Genomic DNA, 20,667 nt, shown 5'->3' on the forward strand with positions numbered 1-20,667 from the left:
TATATGGAACCACAACACATGTTCATGATCAGCCCCCTGAACTGTAGTCTCACATAGCTCAATGGAAATCATTGTCTCAAAGGCAGATAAGGCTATCTCCTTCCTCCACCCACACGCTTATCTTAATCTTAATTCCTTCTGTTTGGCTCAGGGAAATAAACTTGTTCTGATCCACTTTACGATTTCTCTTTCTAGTTCCCAAATGCCATATTTGATCCTCAGTCACTGCCTTCTACTGCAGCCGCTGTTCTCAGACCACATTTCCCCTGTTTTGATTCCCTCATCCCACTTTAAGGCATTCCCCAAAAGTACATCCCACATCACCATTCTTTTAAATAAAAAAAAGTTTGGAAAGAACTGGTGAACTTGATAAACATATTTAACTATTTACCGCCAATATGCCTGAACCACAAATCACAATATGCCTTCCTCCAGTTCATTTTGAGATCACCTTCTTCCTCTTTGACCTTAACCCCATGAAATGGCTGTTAATTGAAACTGCCTTCCTAGAATAAAAATTCAGACATAAGTTTAACAGTTCACTTCAAATTCTGAACCTGTATCAACTCTGCACTGATTTAAAAGAACTTGAACTGTATATTTGCCAACAACCAGTTATTTCCATAATTCCTGAAACATGTTATCTCCATCCAAACTAATATAAATCTTCCTTGGACTTCCTTGTTTGAAATGCCCCAAACATGTTTCTTTCAGTCACTGACTAAGAAAGCTCTCGTGAGAGTTATGGATGACTTTGATTATAATGCATTTTGTCTGTCCTCCTATGTAGACTATCTGTAGCCTTGACAGGGTAAGCATTGCCATACCCCTCGAATGCCCCAGTACCGCATTGTAGCTATCTGGCAGCCTCCTTGGTTCCAAGTTTTCCCACACCACAAAATCTGTACCACATCCATTGATTTCATTCCCACCCTTTGTATTTTCCTGAAGTTTAACCTAATTGTTCATATCCTTTGTACCATTTTGAGGTTTGATCTTCTCCCTATACCTCCTAAAATTGACTCCAGTTTCTAATCCCAGTAATAAGTTTATTGCATCACTTGTGGTTCATTTGTGAATCACTTCCATTGTTTTTTTTTTTCTGGATCGTGATCTCTGCCAAATTTACCCAAACCCTTGATGATTTTCAAATCTGCTATGATATTTGCTGTGCTCTCAAGAAAACAATGCCAGCACCTCCACAGATTTCCAGTAAATAAAGCCCCACATTTCTGGAATCGTTTTAAATATGACCTGGATGAGGAAGTGGAGGGATGGGTTAGTAAATTTGCTGATGACACAAAGGTTGGGGGGGGGGGGTTATGGATAACATCAGAGGTTAAAGTGGGGCATTGATAGGATGCAAAACTGGGCTGAGGAGTGGCAGATGGAGTTCAACCCAGATAAGTGTGAGGTGGTTCATTTTGGTAGGTCAAATATGGCAGAAAATAGTATTAATGGTAAGACTCTTGGCAGTGTGGAGGGTCAGAGGGATCTTGGGGTCAGAGTCCATAAGACACTAATGCTGCTGCACAGGTTGACTCTGTGGTTAAGAAAGCATACAGTGCATTGGCCTTCAATTGTGGGATTGAGATTAGGATCTGAGAGGTAATGTTGCAGCTATATAGGATCCTGGTCAGACCCCACTTGGAGTACCGTGCTCAGTTCTGGTCTCCTCACTATAGGAAGGATGTGGAAACCATAAAAAAGGTGCAGAGGAGATTTACAAGGATATTGCCTGGATTGGGGAGCATGCCTTATGAGAATAGGTTGAGTGACCTTGGCCTTTTTCCTTGGAGCGACGGAGGATGAGAGCTGTCCTGATAGAGGTGTATAAGATGATGAGAGGCATTGATCGTGTGGATAGGCAGAGGCTTTTTGCCAGGGCTGAAATGGCTAATACGAGAGGGCACAGTTGTAAGGTGCTTGGAAGTAGGTACAGAGGAGATGTCAGAGGTAAGTTTTTTACGCAGGGAGTGGTGAGTGCGTGGAATGGGCTGCTGGCAACGGTGGTAGAGGCAGGTATGTTGGGGTCTTATAAGAGACTCCTGGACAGGAACATGGAGCTCGGAAAAATAGAGGGCTATAGGTAAATCTAGATCATTTCTGAAGCAAGTAAATGTTTGGCACAGCTTTGTGGGCTGAAGGGCCTGTATTGTGCTGTGTTTCTATATCCCCTGCAGTCTCTGCAGCCTTCGCATGTTTCCTAATGTATGACACAAATGGGTACAATGCTCATTATAATTTCATCATCCTTATGCATTTTCTGTTTTTATAAAGCCAAAATCATAATCTAACTTTCTCAATCTTTGTCACTGTTAATGATTTTTAGAGTTTCTATGTCCGTTATACACCCATGCTTCTCATTTGTCTTGCCTTTTCTCGTTCTTCTTACTAAAATTTAGCACTGTGCATTCTCCAATTTTAAATTTAGCCATGTGCTTATCCATTCCACTATCCTGCCTTTATCCTCTTGATGTCTAATACTACCTTCCTCAGAGTTAAATATACTTCCAAGTTGTGTACTATCTGAAAATTTGGAAATCATACCCTTCCTATTTCCAAGTCTGTGTTTGTACTGGACACCGGGCCACGCCACTGCACACTTCCCTCAAGTCTGAAAAATAATTGATTGTGTTGGGTCCTCTGAGATAAATTATGCAGTTTCTGAGAAAAGTGGTCAGTATTTATTTCTGTGATAAATGTGAAAAACCATTTCATTACCTCTGGTAGTTGTTGAGCTATTGTATATGAGCAAGCACGACCGTTTCTGAAGTGGGTTGTATGCATGATCACGAAGGTCAAAGGTAAGTTTTTCAGCTGGTTGTTTCTCCTCTTTTTTCCCACCCTGAGATTCTTATTTTGCCACTTTTAACGTGATTAAACAGATCTTTTGTCTGTGGTTATGATTCACTTTCATGATATTTTAAGGAGCTGTTTTCTAATGTCTTCCTCTTTAATCTTTTTTTTTCTCTCCCTTCAAAAATGGAATAAAATCATTTGTTGAAAACCATGAAAACTTATTTCCTGTTGGATGCAATTACCTCTGGTGAACAAAAACAAATTGCTCTGTCACCTTCTTGGCTGACTCCTTCTGCCTGTCTGACAATCATCTACTTCGTCCTTCTGCTTCCACCTCCTCAACCTTCAAACTCCTGTCTCTGTGAATTTGATCTCTGGAAAGCAACGGAAGAATCGTGGGCCGAGGGAAGCTTCTGCGTCCTGGTGAAAAAGAACAGCCTTTGCCAGCGGAAAGTGCTTCAACAATTGTGTTGCAGAACATGTTCACTCAAAGGTTGAATGGACAACTACATGGTTCTCCCCTCCCCTTTGCTCCTGTATGCACACGTGTAAATTCTTCTAATATTAAAAGAATAGAAAGCCACCTTTTCTCCTCCTCCAAGGAGATGGTGAACTGTATGACAGAACTTATAATGGTGAAGCAATTACAACAGACCTACCTTTCACTTCAGGTGTTTGCTGTCTGACATCTGGAATAACTAACTTGTCAGTGTTTCACTTTTTTGACCAAAGCGTGTAATGCCAAATTTCCTATTTGAAAGAGATCTGACTTCTACGACCCATCTCCCCACCAATTCTTCCCTGCCCCACTATAAATTGAGGGTTTGCTTTCAGGAAGTTATTTTCTTTACTGGTTGTTTTCTACCATACTGAGTAGTTTACAGGATTATGGAAAGGGTGTTTACATTTAAAAATGGGCACCTACTGAAGCTTAAACCTTGCCCGATGCACAAAACACACTAAATGATTCCAGATACGTATGGACAGGTATGTACCGAAGACTAATACGCTTCTAACCAACAGAAAAACAATATTAAAACTGCTATTCTGCATGCTTTCACTAAAGCTCTTCTGCAATAATAACTTATAAAGTTCAGTATGGTTATGCTTTCAGTCATCATTATTAACAACTGCTTGAAGTAATGGCCTTGGTTTATTTGATGTTGGTAATCATGGTGGTATCAGTGGTGGAAATTGCTGACATTTGTATCAATAGAGGTGATGATTGTGGTAGAATATTTTGCTGATGCAAAGTGGACAGCAGTTTTGTTCAGCAATCTTTCCTTTTGCTTCATCTGACAGTGAGTTGGTTCTCCAAAGTAGTCATTAAAACATAACTTTATGTCTGAAGAGTAGAAATTTTCATGTTCATCTCATAATGCCTCCAGCATGCAAGAAAACACATTAATATCTATTCTACTAATCAATTTCTTCATTTATTAATTCTCTTCCATTTGTTAGTTACTTTACTCTTTTCTGGGATGTTTAGCACTTTTACTGTTTTAAAAGTGACTTGAAGATTTTATTGTTCTGGAATTATAGATCTTAATGTTTTAATAGGTTAAGATTACCACAGGCCTTTTTTAAAAAAATTAAATTATCAAATTAGGCTGTACTGTCCATGTTCAACTGTGATTTGTGTACAAATTGAAGTCAAAAGAAAATTCATACCAAGTTCTATTCTTGACACCAAAATTTATTTGGATTGAATCTGAATAAGCTAATACAGGTTGTCTATCCAAGTCTGACCATTACCTTTCTATTCTGGTACAATCCTGTCACTCGTCCTTCACATCCAGAGTGATTGTTCATTTCAAGCTCTTTAACAACCTCCAGATGTCATGTAAGATAAGCTGCTAGGCTTTCAGTTATTTACATGGTTTACTGATGCAGAGAGAAAAGCTTATCAAACATGTCAGTTCAGATGAAAAGAATTTCAGGTTCTCAGGTGCACTGCGTAAATGTGTGGCTCTTTCAGCTTTGACTAATTTAAATTCCAAACTCGCATGTTGCTGCTGGTGCTTGTGTGCTTCATTTCAGGTTTGGACTATAAAAATAGACTAACTGAAGTTAACACACAACATTATTTGTTGCACTAACAATGCTTGGAGTACGTACTGACACTTGCATGCTTTAGCTGCAGCTCATTTTCAGTGGTCTAAATCCCTTTTTCGTGGGATGAGGAAAGTAAGCCCAGTAATGAGGGCATGTGCTTCAAATCGAAATAGATGTAATTGGTTGGTTCTAAATGAAGTCAGGCACTACCTCACAGCAGTCTCCCTGCCACCCTCTTCCAAATACGACCTAAACCTAATTGCAGCAGTGATGCAGGAAAATCTCCTTTAATTTTAAAGGAGTTGTGTTGTGGAGAATTTGTGATGTACTGGATAATTAAGATGACACAGCAGGCCACCATTTCTTACGCTGTGAGCATGGAGACCTCTTCAGCAACAGATGTGTAGAAACTGATCAATTTATGATTTTTTTTCTACTTTAATTCGAACTACCTTTTGAAATTTTGGTTTATAGCAAGAATAAAGAATTAAAACTGCAATGAATTTGGAAAGCAACCTTGCACCTGTCTGTGCTCTGCATTGTCTCCTCCCACACTAATGGTGCTTATTTTTGAATTTGATTAGAGGTAGTTTTCCCATTTCATTGCACTAAATGTTTTCTAATTATCTGCGCTGATATCTGCAGTGATTTTTGAAATTGGGCTCAATCTGTTTCTTAATTTGATTATGATCTCTTTAGACATGCACCACATCCAACAAAAATCTTTGAGTTGGCTAGGACCCAGTTTTTTTTTTTTGTAGTAATCTGCCCCCTAGCCACTGGTTCTGAAACCCCTCTTCTCTCCCTCCCCCCCCCCCAAAAACTCTCCCGCTATACTTGGTATATAGGATAACCATTTAATTGGGCCCTTGTTTCATCACAATTCATTCCTAGTAATCTTTTACAACAAATGCAGAGCAAGCACATTCCCATGTTGCACTGAGCTACTGGTCATCAGCAAAGGATTAAAAGGGACTTTCCTTTTTTCCTGGTGATTTTGTGAACTGATTTAATTCATGATGACCATTTTTTTAAAGCTTAGAGACTCTATCGCCAATATTTTTATCATTAATCTGTTATGTCCATTAGCCAAAATATTTTAAAATACTGCCTTGGTCTTATGATTTTTTAAAAGTTATAATTACAAGTCTAATTTGTTTAAGCAAGTACACTACGTATTCATAATAATGGATATGGATTGTAAAGATATTTTGTCAACTACTAGCAAAAACAAATAACACTAATATTATAAAACGGATGATAGTCCGGTTTACATTTAGCTTTAGTATTAATGTCATTGAATTGAAGATCGCATTTACTGATGGTTACTGTACATGTGTAAAATGCCCAGTCATGATGTGTAAAATATTGTAGTACTGTTGTATTGGATAATGGCCAAAATCAGTTTAATTCCATATTTTATTTTTGCTATTAAATTAACCTTAATTTCATATTTCAGTCTCAGAAGAATCTTGTTAAAAGTCTTGTTTAGAATATCACTGTATGCAAGAGCTTTCTATGTTTTAAATTTATGTAGTTTGATAGCTTTAACTGTAAAATGAAAGCAGCATTAAAATCAGTTCAATAAAGTTTAAGAAGTGTTTTATATACGAATATTGTATGCTTGTGACATTATTCAGAAGTCAATGCTTTTTAGTTTGTTGAGGAAGCAGAACCGACTTTTCATCACTTTTTGAGGATATATTAAATGCTTCCTAAGGCTCCAAATGTAAAATGTAATGCTAAGGATGAGTTGTGTCAGTGTTTTATTTAAAACAAAGTTGCCACTTCTGTAAATTATTTGCTAATTATTGAGGCAATGATGCAGATTGAAAAGTCCAGGTCAAAATACACACAGCGTTCTATTATCAGCAATTTCACAGCTGTCACTGGATAGATAGAGTATAACTCCCATTTTTACTCACCAAATTTATATTAGTTTAATCAACGTTTCCAAGAAACAGGGAAGAAAATTGAATAAACTGAGTGTAAGTATATTTGCCATTTAATTAATTTGTATCTATGTTACTGGAAGTTTCAGCAAGATAAAACAATATTATTGTTCTTAATAACTTGCATACTATGATGCTTGAGTCTAGAGTGATAATCAGGAGCATGAACAGTTAAAGTGATATCCACCCTGATCTGCTTGTTGCTGATATAAACATTTTCAAAAAAAAAATTCCCTTTTTTGTATGTGTTCTCTCCATTTCAAAGTTGGGATTAACTGTAGCTAGGCAGGGAGTATCAAGCAATTGTAGAATTCTGTATGGAAATTAACTAGGAGAGCAATTTTATTTTCTTACTGTGTTTTAGTGCTGTCTCTGTTTGTGCCAACTAGCATCTAGGCTACCAGTGCCATTAATGTCTATGGTTCTTTGATTTATAGGGTTAAGTTGTCAAACATTATGCACTTTTGATCTAGGCTGTCAAGAATTATAGATCCTTAGAAAATTTAAAGCTAGCCTTATTCCATGTATTACGTTTTCACTGCTACTGTGAAATATAAAATAAAATTTGAACAATGAGTCAATGTTAATTGTAAAATTAATAAAGTTGCTGCAAATTTACAAGTTGTCACAACTGAGGTATCACTAAAACCTTTGTTAGAAAATTTGTATTACAAAAGAACGATCAAAATAATTGCAGCAACACACATCAAAGTTGCTGGTGAACGCAGCAGGGCAGGTAGCATCTGTAGGAAGAGGTGCAGTCGACGTTTCAGGCCGAGACCCTTCGTCAGGACTAACTGAAGGAAGAGTGAGTAAGGGATTTGAAAGTTGGAGGGGGAGATCCAAAATGATAGGAGAAGACAGGAGGGGGAGGGATGGAGCCAAGAGCTGGACAGGTGATAGGCAAAAGGGGATACGAGAGGATCATGGGACAGGAGGTCCGGGAAGAAAGACAAGGTGGGGGGGGACCCAGAGGATGGGCAAGAGGTATATTCAGAGGGACAGAGGGAGAAAAAGGAGAGTGAGAGAAAGAATGTGTGCATAAAAATAAGTAACAGATGGGGTACAAGGGGGAGGTGGGGCCTAGCGGAAGTTGGAGAAGTCAATGTTCATGCCATCTGGTTGGAGGCTACCCAGACGGAATATAAGGTGTTGTTCCTCCAACCTGAGTGTGGCTTCATCTTTACAGTAGAGGAGGCCGTGGATGGACATGTCAGAATGGGAATGGGATGTGGAATTAAAATCCCTTACTCACTCTTCCTTCAGTTAGTCCTGACGAAGGGTCTCGGCCTGAAACGTCGACTGCACCTCTTCCTACAGATGCTGCCTGGCCTGCTGCGTTCACCAGCAACTTTGATGTGTGTTGCTTGAATTTCCAGCATCTGCAGAATTCCTGTTGTTTGCATCAAAATAATTGGTTTGTCTATTTTTCTAAAAGCTGTCAACTACAAGATTATCAGATAAAATGAGGAATTGAGACAAGAATGATAATGGAGGATAATTTCAAGAAGGGGAACCATTTTCTTGAACTGTTACTCACAGCTTCCATTGCTGTATCACTAAGTTATCCAGAGTGAACTGTAATAATTTAACTTAATGCGATATAATGCATATTTATGTTGAAGGCAAGTATAGTACATAACTGTAAATAATGTTTAATATTTTTAGGAAAACTGCTAATTAGTGAGCTCATGATGCAGATTTTTAAAAAGTATGAACATTTTCAACAGCCTAAAGTTTTTTTTATTTCTTTTCACTTAGCATCTTGGAATTTATGTCTGTCAAGTTAACAAAGCTATTGACTCTAACTCTTGTGACATTGTGAGGGTGACAGCAGTTTCTAGTGCACGCATTTGAAGTTAAAAGTAGAAATCAAGAAGCTGTTCTATCAGATGCAATGTTTCAAAGTCTTCAGTATATTCTTCAGCTGATTAAAAAAAAGTGTATGATAATTTAAGATAATAAGATAGATGAACAATCCTGATGTACAGTCTTGGTCTGAAATGACCAGTATTGATTCCCTCTACAACAGCCTAACCTGCTGAATTTCTCCAGCACTTTGTGTGAATTGCTCAAGATTTACAACCTCTTTCCTCTTCCTCACCCTCCCTCCCTCCCCCCTCACCTTTTTATTCTGGCATCTTCCCCTTCCTTCTCAGTCCTGAAAAAGGATCTTGGCCCAAAATGTCATCTGTCTGTTCTTTTCCATAGATACTACATGACCTGCTGAGTTCCTCCCAACATTGTGTGTGTGTGTGTGTGTGTGTGTGCGTTGATCTATAAAATCTCTTGTTGAAGATGTAAATAGCCACACCTCCAGAACATCTTGCACTTTTATGCAATCTGCTGGAGGAACACAGTAGATCAGACAGCATCTGTTGGTGGGGGGGGGGGTGAACCATATATCAGGATTAAGGATAGAAAACACAGACGGCCTGTATGGGGAAGACAGGAAGAAGGGTAATGCATGATGAGAACAGGGAGAGGTGAAGATGACAGGCAGATTGAGGCAGGTAGGGGAAAGGGGAGGGGTGGAGCTGGGAGGCAGGCATGTGGATGATAAATAGAAATTCTTTTTTATGCTGTATATCAGTGATTTAGATGATGAAATAGATGGCTTTGTTGCCAGTTTGTGGGTGATAGGAATATTGCTGGAGGAGCAGGTGGTGTTGAGGAAACAGGAAGGCTACAGAAGGACTTAAATTAGGAGAATTGGCAAGAAAGAGGCAAATTAAATACAATGATGGAAAATGCATGGTCATGAATCGGTAGAAGAAATGAATGTGCAGGCTATTTTCTAAACGGGGAGAAAATCCAAAAAATCTTAGATGCAAAGGGACTTGGGAGTCCTTGTGCAGAACATCCTGTAGGTTGACTTGCAAGTTGAGTTGGTGGTGAGGAAGGCAAATGCAATGTTGGCATTCATTTCAGAGGTCTAGAATATAACAGCAGGGATGTGATGCTGAGGCTTTATAAGACACTTGGTGAGGTCTCACCTTGAGTATTGTGAACAGTTTTGAGCTCCTTATCTATGAAAAGATGTGCTGGCATTGGAGCGAGCTCAGAGGAGGTTCACAAGGATGATTCCAGCATGTTGCCGATGATGTTTTGATCTATTTAACAAACCTACAACATTCGTTACATAAACTATCTTCTAGATTGGATGAATATGGGAAGATATCAGGTTACAAAATAAATTGGGATAAAAGTGAAATTTTACCTCTTACTAAAGGAGACTATAGTCAATGTCGATTAGTAACCCAATTTAGATGGCCGGTAAATGGTATAAAGTATTTAGGTATAAGACTTGATAATGATGTAAAGAATTTATATAAATTTAATTATTTACCGCTGTTGAAAAAAATTCAAGAAGATTTTGACAAATGGATGATACTACCAATAACATTAGTAGGTAGAGTCAATGTTGTAAAAATGAATATATTTCCTAGATTACAGTATTTGTTTCAAACATTACCAATACAATTGCCACAGAAATTTTTTCAAGAGTTAAATAAATGTGTGAGAAAATTTCTTTGGAAAGGTAAAATGTCAAGAACATCATTGGAAAAATTGACATGTAAATTTAGGTTAGGAGGGTTACAACTTCCAAACTTTAAAAACTATTATAAAGCAAATCAACTTAGATTTATTGCATCTTTCTTTGATGATCAAAAACCAGCATGGATTAAAATAGAACTAGATAAGATAGGAGAAAATAGACCTGAAGATTTTATATATAAATGGGAATCTAAATGGATACGGGAAAAGAAAGAATCTCCTATATTAACACATTTGATTGATTTATGGAATAAGATAAATGATGATAATGAAACACAGAAATCTCTATTAGCAAGGAGACCTTTGTTTCAAAACAGACTTATTCCTTTTACAACGGACAATCAACTTTTATATAATTGGTACCAAAAAGGGATTAAATTTATAGGAGATTGTTTTGAACGAGGTATATTGATGTCATTTGAACAATTAAAGGATAAATATAAAATATCTAATAATACTTTCTTTTGTTACTTTCAATTAAGGGCTTACTTAAAAGGTAAGCTGGGTCAAACAATGTTTTTGCCAAAACCTAATGAAATTGAAATTTTAATTCAAAAAGGGAAAATTAAAAAAATTATTTCTTGTATGTATAATTTGATTCAAGAACAGACAATTAAACAAGGAACCCATAAGTCAAAGCAAAAATGGGAAATAGATTTGAATATTAATATTGATGAAACAAATTGGTCAAGACTCTGTCTTGACAGTATGACAAATACAATAAATGTTTGACTTAGATTAGTACAATATAATTTTTTACACCAATTATATATTACACCACAAAAAATAAATAGATCAAATTCAAATCTATCCGATAAATGCTTTCGGTGTAATCAAGAAATTGGTACTTTTTTACATTCTACTTGGTCTTGTTTTAAAATTCAACCCTTTTGGATAAATTTAAGAGTCTTATTGGAACAAATTACTGGAACTCAACTTCCACATAACCCTGTATTATTTCTATTAGGTGATATTGAAGGGATAAAACCGAAACTTAAATTGAATAAATATCAGAAAGAATTTATAAAAATTGCATTGGCAGTAGCTAAGAAGACTATAGCAGTTACTTGGAAATCTGATTCGTATTTAAGTATGGATCGTTGGAATAATGAAATAGCTAGTTCTATTCCACTCGAAAAAATTACTTATAATTTAAGAGATAAATATGTAACATTTTTGAATATTTGGCGCCCTTATTTACAAAAGATAGGATGGCATATTTAAGTGCTCCGATAAAGACCTTGGTCCCTTGGGGAAAGTAACGAATAATTATACCAAATTTATTTTGAATCCCATGGAGCATGTGGAAACCTTCCAACATCCAGGTGGTTCTTTTCTTTTTTCTCTCTTTTCTTTTTAGGTAGGACTATATATATGGGGGGGGGGAGGGTAGATTTTATCTTTTCATGTATTCTTTTTGAAAACTCAATAAAAATTATATTTTTTAAAAAAAAAAGGATGATTCCAACATGAAAGGGTTACCAAATGAGGAATGTTTGATGGCTGTAAGTCTGTATTCACTGGAATTCAGAAGGATGAAGGTGGGGGGGGTGGGGGGGGATCTCATTGAAACCTTTCAAATGTTGAAAGGCCTAGACAGAGTAGATGTGGAAAGGGTGTTTCCATGGTGGGAGGAGTCTAGGACAAGAGGGTACAGCCTCAGGATAGAGGGGCGTCCATTTAAAACAGAGATGCGGAGAAATTTCTTTAGCCAGACTGTGGTGAATTTGTGACCACAGGCAGCTGCAGAGGCCAGGTCGTTGGGTGTATTTGAAGTGGAGGTTGATAGGTTCTTGATTGGCTATGGCATCAAAGGTTACGGGGAGAAGGCAGGGGAGTGGGGCTGAGGAGGGGAGAAAAACATCAGCTGTGACTGAATGGCAAGCCAAATGGCCTAATTCTGCTCTGATGTCTCGTGGTCTGAGTAGGAATAGAGTTGGTTGAGTAGGGAGAGGAAGTTGAAGGTGGGGACAACTAGTATGGTGAGAAATAGAAACACCATGGCTATCAATCCTGGAATTTTATTAGGAAAGTGGTAACTGGAATCATTAAGGTTGATGTGAACAGCAGGTGAACCCAGAGTCAGATGGAGGGGCAGAGGAGCCATTGAGTTGAATATGTGGGCAGTAGGTGAATGGATTTGGGAGGGGGAAGGGGACTAAATCAGTGATGGGGTAGTTGGAGGGGTATGATGTGGGAAGGGGGTAGAAATGTGAGAACTAGAGGATTGGAATAAGGAAAAGATAGAGGTAGGTGAACGTTATTTGAAAACTGAGTGTTCATAGAGAGGTGGAATATGAAGTTGTTGAAATTGCACTGGGTCTCAACCTGGCAGAAGAGAAGGCTGAGGATGGTTACGTCTGTGTGGTAGCAGGAAGGGGAATTGAATAGGCTTGCAATCCAAGCTCAAGATGTCCACTGTGGGTAGAGTAGAAGTGTTCTGCAAGTTAATCACTTGGTCTGTGTTTGGTCTTGCCAGTATGGAGGATGACATGTCAGGAGCACCAAATTCAAACCAGAGAAACAACACTTTATCCCCACATGGCCCAATTTCTCCCGCTTCCCTCTTCTAATTCTATCAACCTACCTACCAGCTCCTCCCTCTTCCATCTGTTTCAAGTTCATCTGCCCTTCACTTCTCCCATAATGGTTTCCATTGCAATCTTTCTTACTTACCAGCACTTGTAGCCTTTGTGTTTCTGCTTATCCACCTGTTGTCTTCACCTTCACTGTTCCATTGCCACACCAAGCACCATCTCTGCCTGTATTACCCAGCTGCATGACCACCAGTTCCACTCCAGTTCCCAATCCACTCACCAACTCATCCTTCCCATCATTCTTCAGCCTTCCACCAGTCCATTACTCACCCACTGGGTCCTTGTCTCATCACTTCCTCCTCCTCCTCCCTGTTGAATTCCCCTGTTTTTGATCTGAGGCTCTTTCAGGAGTCAAGAATTAGATATAAAACTTGCTTCACAATCATGTTATTAAGCACTAAGAAAACAAAGGAATTGTAAATAGAGAGTAGCAATGGCAGGAAAGAAAAGATGGCAAGCCAACATGCTCTGTTCTTATACTATAGATAAGACATTCCATTCAAATTTGTAGTTAGGAGTTAACCAATCTGTTGGCCCCTAATCAAGTAATGTGACACCCAAGAAGCTTCTTGAATAATACAAAACTGTAACCACTAGGAGGTACACTGAGCAATTGTAAATACGTAGGTGAATATTAAAATTCAAGCAGATATAAGAAATTCAAACTATAAGAGAGTAACAATTACACAATCTAATTCAACAACCCTTGGCCCTGATGCTGAGATTCTGCCCTAAATATTAACAATTTCTCTCATCTCCACAGGTGCTGCTTGACCTGCTGGGTTCTCCCAGCAGTTCGTAGCTCCAGGTTCCAAAATCTGGAACAAAGAAAATTATGCATGTTTCTCGTGTGGCATCTTAAGCAATAATTACGATGCACTGAAGAGAAAAGAAATAATTTGTGCATCTATAAATTATATTTCTCTCCAATAATTCAATGAATAATATTAAAATTTTGAATTTTTTGATTTAGATTCCACGTGGCTTTATGTAGATTTCAATTTCACGTAGTGCTCTGTATTTTTTTAAAAAAAAAGTGAAAGCTATTAGTTTTTTTGAAAAAGTTGTGTTTTAGTTTTTGGCTATATATGAGAAAATCCTTGTGATGCTTGGACACGACCAAATTCAGGTACAGTGGTCCATACTACAGAGATTATCATTGTTGGGGGAAACTTTGAGATCAAAACTATAATGTTTGTCAATGATTGTAAAGTCCAGTGTTTTTTTTTTTAACTACTTTACACTCTCACAGATTAGCTATTGTTTAGCTCAGTTCATTTTTTTTTCCCACTAGGAGTTGGACTCTTGTACTTGTTAATTGTTTTGACAGTTGTTGATGTTTTCAAAGTATTGTAGTTCCAGTGAGGAATTTAAAACCACTCAATTCCAAAAGTTGTGTGCTGTTCTGTTGATTGGACACAGCTCGTCTCTGGGAAATGCTAATTCCAGTGCTTGGAGCCAAATAAATGACTCCAATCCAACTAACTGGGTGGCATGGTAGTGGTTAGCACAACGTTTTACAGTACAGGGGACTGGGGTTCAATTCCTGCAACTTCCTGTGAGGAGTTTGTACATTCTCCCCATGATTGCGTGGGTTTCCTCCGGGTGATCCTGTTTCCTCCCATAGTCCAAAGACGTGCCAGTTGGTAGGTTGGTAGGACCATTGTAAGTGGTCCTGTGATTAGACTAAGTTTAAATTGCAGGATGGCTGGGCAGTGCAGATCAAAGGGCTGAAAGGGCCTGCACTGCGCTATATCTGAATCATTAAATAGTTCGTGTACGTGTATTGTCATTTTAGAATATTTCATAATCTAGATTTTAATATTTCACTTTGACTACCGGATTCTTATTTTGTCTTGTATGAGTGTTCAGGACTTGATAATCTTTAAAATAGCTAATTGCTTGATACTATTGCAGTTACAGAATGTCAGTGATCCCATAAAACTAACGCCTTGAAATTCGTAAAGGCTATTCTAATTTACTACTTTTCCAATTTGAAGTGATATTTTCAGTTCTCAATTACTTTGAAAATCAATTGAATACATGAAAAGATCATTGATTTTTCCTAGTAATGAATGACACTTCACAGGGTGATGTCAGTAAGCAGAAACCTGGATCTTTTAGTTTCAGTTGCTGTACCTATTGCATTATCTGAATCTTTGTGCCTCAGTTCTGTTTCTTTTTAAAAAAAAAGATTTGCCATCAATTCTAAACAGTATTTGTTTTTATTTCCATTGGCTCAAATATTTACCATCAAATATAAGTAAAGGCTGATTTATACTTGTGCGTACTAGCTTGCACTGTAGCCTACGCAAGTGGGCTACGCTGTTGTGAACATTTATACTTGTGCGTTGGTGTGTCTGCGTTGCTCTGCAATTCACTGCCAAAACCCTATTTGGCGGTGGGGTTTCTATGCCACTGTGTTGAGTTTCTTTGTGTTGAAACTCAACATGAAGAAACTCAAACTTCAAACATTGGCGACTGAAACCGAAGGAAGGTGAATTTTCTATGCTTGTCTGGCCACTGAGAGACATGGACGAGGAAATGCATTTCAAATATTTTCGGATGTCAGCAGGTAGATTTGACGATTTGGTTCATCATCTCCAACCATTTATTTCGCATCAATGTACGCACAGTATGCTCAGAGACTGGCAATCACCATTCGAGTTTTAGCTTCAGGTGGAAGTCAACAGGCTGTAGCAGCTAGCTACAAACTGGCATCAATCACAGGGTCGTCCATAATTTCGGAGGTCTGTAAAGCTTTACGGAAAGCATTGCAGCCAGAGTTCCTTCCCTGCCCTTCAGTCGCCCAATGGGAAGCTATTGCAGCGCAGGAGGAAATGTGATGCTACAAAGCGGACCAATCACAGCTGTTGCGGTCTGCATCACTACGATGCGTAGTTACATTTTTGGGGAGGTGCGCGTCAGGCTACGGGGTAGGGTACGGCTACACAGTACCTGCGGCATCGGTTTGACACACAAGTATAAATTGGCCTTAAGGGTGATACTATCCACTGTGAAAGTGAGCATTTATTCCTTTGATAAACTCTGAAATATGATTGGCCTCCCACAAATTCATGACGGTTACTCCTGTTTAATCCAGATTAATTTCCCGTGAATATTAATTTTATCACACTTGATGGTTTATAAAGATTCAACTTTGATCACAATAAATCCTCTGTTCAAGTTATTTAATTTACAAATTTTGTTTATTCCTCTCTTTTGGAATATGTGGCTGGCAAGTGTCTGTTAACACTTCCATCATGATTCCATTGAGATGTAATAATTCATCAATTTCCTTAACCATCGGATAACTTCATTCTTATTTCCATTGCTGCCTGCTTCTGACAGCATCGATTGTGTTTTTTTTTTTGTCCAGTTTCCCCTCTCTTCTCTCCCCCGCACCCCCCCCCCCCACTTTCGTATTCTGGTATCTTCCCTCTTGCTTTCCAGTCTTGATGAAGGGGCTCAGCCTGAAACGTCGACTGCTTATTCATTTCCATCAGTGCTGCCTGACCTGCTGAGTTCCCCCAGTTTTTTGTGTTGTGCTCTGGATTTCCAGCATTTGCAGAATCTTTTGTATTTGTACCTTCTTTCTCTGTTTTTTTTCATCTCTTTAGACCTCCTGTTGTCATTATTTTTACTTTAATAAGCTTCTTTGACAATTTTCTTCAGTTAACTACTAGGTTGTTCCTACAAATATGAAATTAAATATATTCAAAGGAAAAGCAATGGTAGAAAGAGCTTATCCAGTTTTCTAACTGATTTCTCTGAGGTCGTGCTCTAGGGTTATCTTGGTGATACAGTATAATTTATCACCTCTATGAGTATCCTTGTCCTCAAGCTTTTATTGTTGCTATCATTGCTCCCAACCAATAATTTTCTGTTACTGTTTTTTTTTATAATGACCATGAAAAATTATAAGAAAGGAAAGATACACTAGACAGGGATGCCCAATTTCTCCTCTCCTTTTTGCGCTATATATTGAACCACTTGCCCAACTAATAAGACAGAGCGAAATCGTAAATGGTATCAAGGTGGCAGGGATTGAACAGAAAGTGGCGTTATTCGCAGATGATGTTTTGGTCTATCCGAGTGAACCAGAAAAATCATTTATAGGATTGTTTACACTGTTGGATGACTTTGGGAAAATATCAGGTTATAAAATAAATGTAAAGAAAACGCAGGTTATGTCCCTAAATTATACACCATCCAAAAAATTGCAGGATACATACGATCTTAAGTGGGAAGCTAGATCATTAAAATATTTAGGAATAACCCTGCCGAAGGATCTTTCAACACTGTCACAGGTAAATTATGGGCCATTAATCTCAGACATAAAAGCAGATATGCATAGATGGAATCTTATCCCTTTTTTAAGTTTAAATTCAAGGATAAATACTATAAAAATGAATATTCTTCCTCGGTTATTGTATCTTTTCCGTACTTTACCGGTGGAGGTGGATGATAATCAATTCAGGGAATGGGACAAATGGATTTCCCGCTTCATTTGGCAAGGAAAGAAACCTAGAATTCGATATAACACCTTACAGTTAGGGAAGGAAGGAGGAGGTATGGTTCTTCCTTGCCTGAGAAATTATTTTTATGCCTCACAGATAACCCCTCTGTTATATTGGTGTAATAGGGAATATAAGGCTAGATGGAAGGAAATAGAATTTGGATTAGTTGACAGTTTTCCTCTACAGGCCTCAATAGCTGACAAAGGATTGATGGCCCAGTTGGAAAAATTGAAAAACAGTTGGATAAATCTTACATTAAAAGTATGGCAGAAGGTGGTTAATTCATGTGGAATTAATAACATGTTAAAACTCTTTAGATGGTGTGCCTATGATACCGAATTCCTTCCCAACAGAGGAGATAAAAGATTTGAGTTATGGATAAAGAAAGGTCTTACAACCTACCTCTCATTTATAGATAAAAGAGTATTACAAAGTTTCCAAATCCTGCAGGACAAACATGGCCTAGAACATAATGACTTTTTTAGGTACCTTCAAGTACGAAACTATGTTAACCAGAGTTGTAGATATACAGACCTATCAACAGTAGAGTTAGAATTTTTCAGGATTCTGAATTCGGCTTGCAGTTCAATACCTAGTAAATCAGTTTCTCGAGTATATAATGCACTCTCCCATGCTAAAAATGTAAATACACTGTATATTAAAGAGAAGTGGGAGAAAGAAGCGGGGTTGGTACTTTCAGAGGAGGCTTGGGGGAAAATCTGCAGCTTTCAATGGTCCTCGACTAATTCTTTGACTTGGAGAGAACATTGTTGGAAAAACATTATAAGATACTTCAAGACCCCATATCAGGAAAAATATAAAGATACAAACGTGACATGTTGGAGAAGGTGCGGCTCCAAGGAGGCAAATCATTTTCATATTTTCTGGGATTGCCCTAAATTAAGTCTATATTGGGAAGGTATTCATAGAACATTAGTTAAGGTACTTAGGTCCCAGATACCTCTGAACTTTGAGACGCTCTATTTGGGGCATGTATTCTTTCTTGAACAGAAGGAAGATATAAAGTTGCTGCAGGCCCTCTTAGCGGCAAGTAAGAAATCAATCACTAGAAAGTGGCTAAATCCAATACCACCTACATTAGAAGATTGGCACGAAATTATCTTGGAAATATTTAAAATGGAAAAGTTGACTTATTCCCTGAGAATTCAAAAAGAAAAATTTTATCAAATCTGGAATAAATGGATTGAATATATAACCCCAATGCGAGCAGACTTTAGATGACTCTCCTAATGATTTATACTGCTCTTTTCATCAACACAGTAATATTGCTAAGGTAAGCACCCCTAGTCTAAATGTCTTGTTTTTTGTTTTCTTTTGGAAAATAGAGAATTAACACAAGTAAAGGGAAAGATTTGGGAAAGGGATAAAAAATGAAAAAATTAAGTAAATAAGTACACAGGGATTGGATAATTATGTCTGCGGGCAGGAGCAAGCATGAACAAATTAGGATATAAACACCTACAATGGTTGTTACATAGGCTTATATACAACATTTTGGACCAGTGGAAATGGTCCAGAAGAGTTATATGGAAACTATTATTACCATTTTTCTTAACAACTAATACCATTACTTAGCCTAATAGATTAGAATTACCACAGTACATAATTATTTAAGTGTCTAATTTCCTTTTATATCATCTCAATGTGTACTTAAGAATGTATAAATAATTATAGTTTTATACATAAAAAAAAGGAAAAGGTTATATGTGTGAAAAAGTACATGATATTTGTGAATTCCTTATCCAAATAAAAATAAAATTTAAAAAAAAAAGAAAGGAAAGATAATTCTGCTCAGATTCCTCGATGTTTCATGATTTTCTGCTGTTTCCATATTGCGTCTGTGGGAAATGAAATTTATGTCCTGTAATAAATTGGTTTACTATTTTGATGTACCAAGGTAACTGAGAAAAAAACTTTTCTTTTGTATGCTGTCCATACAGATCATTTCAACCCATCTGTACAAGAGAAACACAATTACAGAATGTAGCAAATGTGTTACAGTTACAAAAATGGCAGTTCAAGTTTGTCACCTGACTATAAATATACATCTAAAAGAAACCGTATTCCTTTGGACCATGGTGCAACCACAAAACATTCTGTATATCACACACGGTACATAAACCCAAATATTACCACCAATCAGTTAATAAAAAATAATTCAACGTGCATGTGGGGTTCTGCAGATGTAAACAGCTTGCTGTCTTGGTGACAAGACCTCGAGGAGTGGCAGGGTATTCATTAGCATCACAGCCTGAGGGAAGAAGCTGTGGCCCAGTCTGGCAGCCTTGGTCCTAATGCTCCTGTACCACCTCCCTGATGGTAGTGGATCAAAGAGTTTGTGGGATGGGTGGAAGAGATCCTCAAGAATGCTTAGGGCCCTTCGTATACAATGCTCCCAGTGTATGTCACAAATAAGGGAAGGTAGACCCCACTGATCCTCTCTGCGGTTTTTACTATCCTCTATAGGATCTTGCTGTCCAATGTCTTGGCAACTTCTATACCACACAATGATGCAGCCAGACAGGGCACATTCGACAGTGTTCTTGTAGATTGAGTCTTACATACCCCAATCTCCTCAAAATGTAGAGTTTGCTCTGCTTTCTTGACTAATGAGGTGTTATTGGGTCCAGGGTAGATCATACATTGTATTTACACAAAGGAACTTTGTGATCTTCACTTTCTCCAGGGCAGAACCATTGATGTGCAATGGAAAGTGGTCAGCCTCTGGCTTCCTGAAGTCCACAATCATATCTTTTGTCTTGTCCACATTGAGAGTCAGATTTTTCTCACACCATTTGACCAGCCTGTCTACTTACTGTCTGAATGTCAACTCATTATCATCGTTGTTGATGAGCCAGCCACTGTGACATCATCAGTGAACTTGATGATATGGTTTGAGTTGGATCTGGCAGTGCATTGGAGCCGTAAGCACTAAAGTACAAGGCCATGATGATGTAGATTGTGAAGTCGAGTCGGTTTTAATATACAAGGGGACCATTCACTAGTCTTAAACCAGTAGGATAGAAACTGTTCTTGACTGTGATGCCACATGCTTTCAGGCTTCTTTCTGATGAAAGGGGATAGCAGAGAAAACGATGAGATAGGGTAGGGTCTTTGTTTTTTTTAAACCAAGTCTCTGAAAAGTGTGGGAAGAGTCTTTGG

At 37.9% G+C, this 20,667-nt stretch overlaps 1 protein-coding gene across 3 annotated transcripts in view; it reads left to right on the forward strand.

The window, feature by feature from the left end:
- Positions 1-20,667, forward strand: part of pcsk5b (proprotein convertase subtilisin/kexin type 5b) — a 328,288-nt gene that overhangs the window by 197,803 nt on the left and 109,818 nt on the right. The window contains exon 21 of one of the 3 annotated variants that reach the window (XM_072281531.1): positions 3,185-6,452. The exons of 1 other annotated variant lie outside the window; for it this stretch is intronic. In XM_072281531.1, the coding sequence (XP_072137632.1) occupies positions 3,185-3,300 (116 nt within the window). In that variant the 3' untranslated portion in view covers positions 3,301-6,452. Of the gene's footprint in view, positions 1-3,184; positions 6,453-20,667 lie in introns of those variants that run through there. One more of the 3 variants, XM_072281532.1, reaches the window with a different exon arrangement.

The sequence above is a fragment of the Mobula birostris genome, chromosome 17, assembly GCF_030028105.1.
Source record: "Mobula birostris isolate sMobBir1 chromosome 17, sMobBir1.hap1, whole genome shotgun sequence".
In the NCBI taxonomy this organism is placed as follows: Eukaryota; Metazoa; Chordata; class Chondrichthyes; order Myliobatiformes; family Myliobatidae; genus Mobula; species Mobula birostris.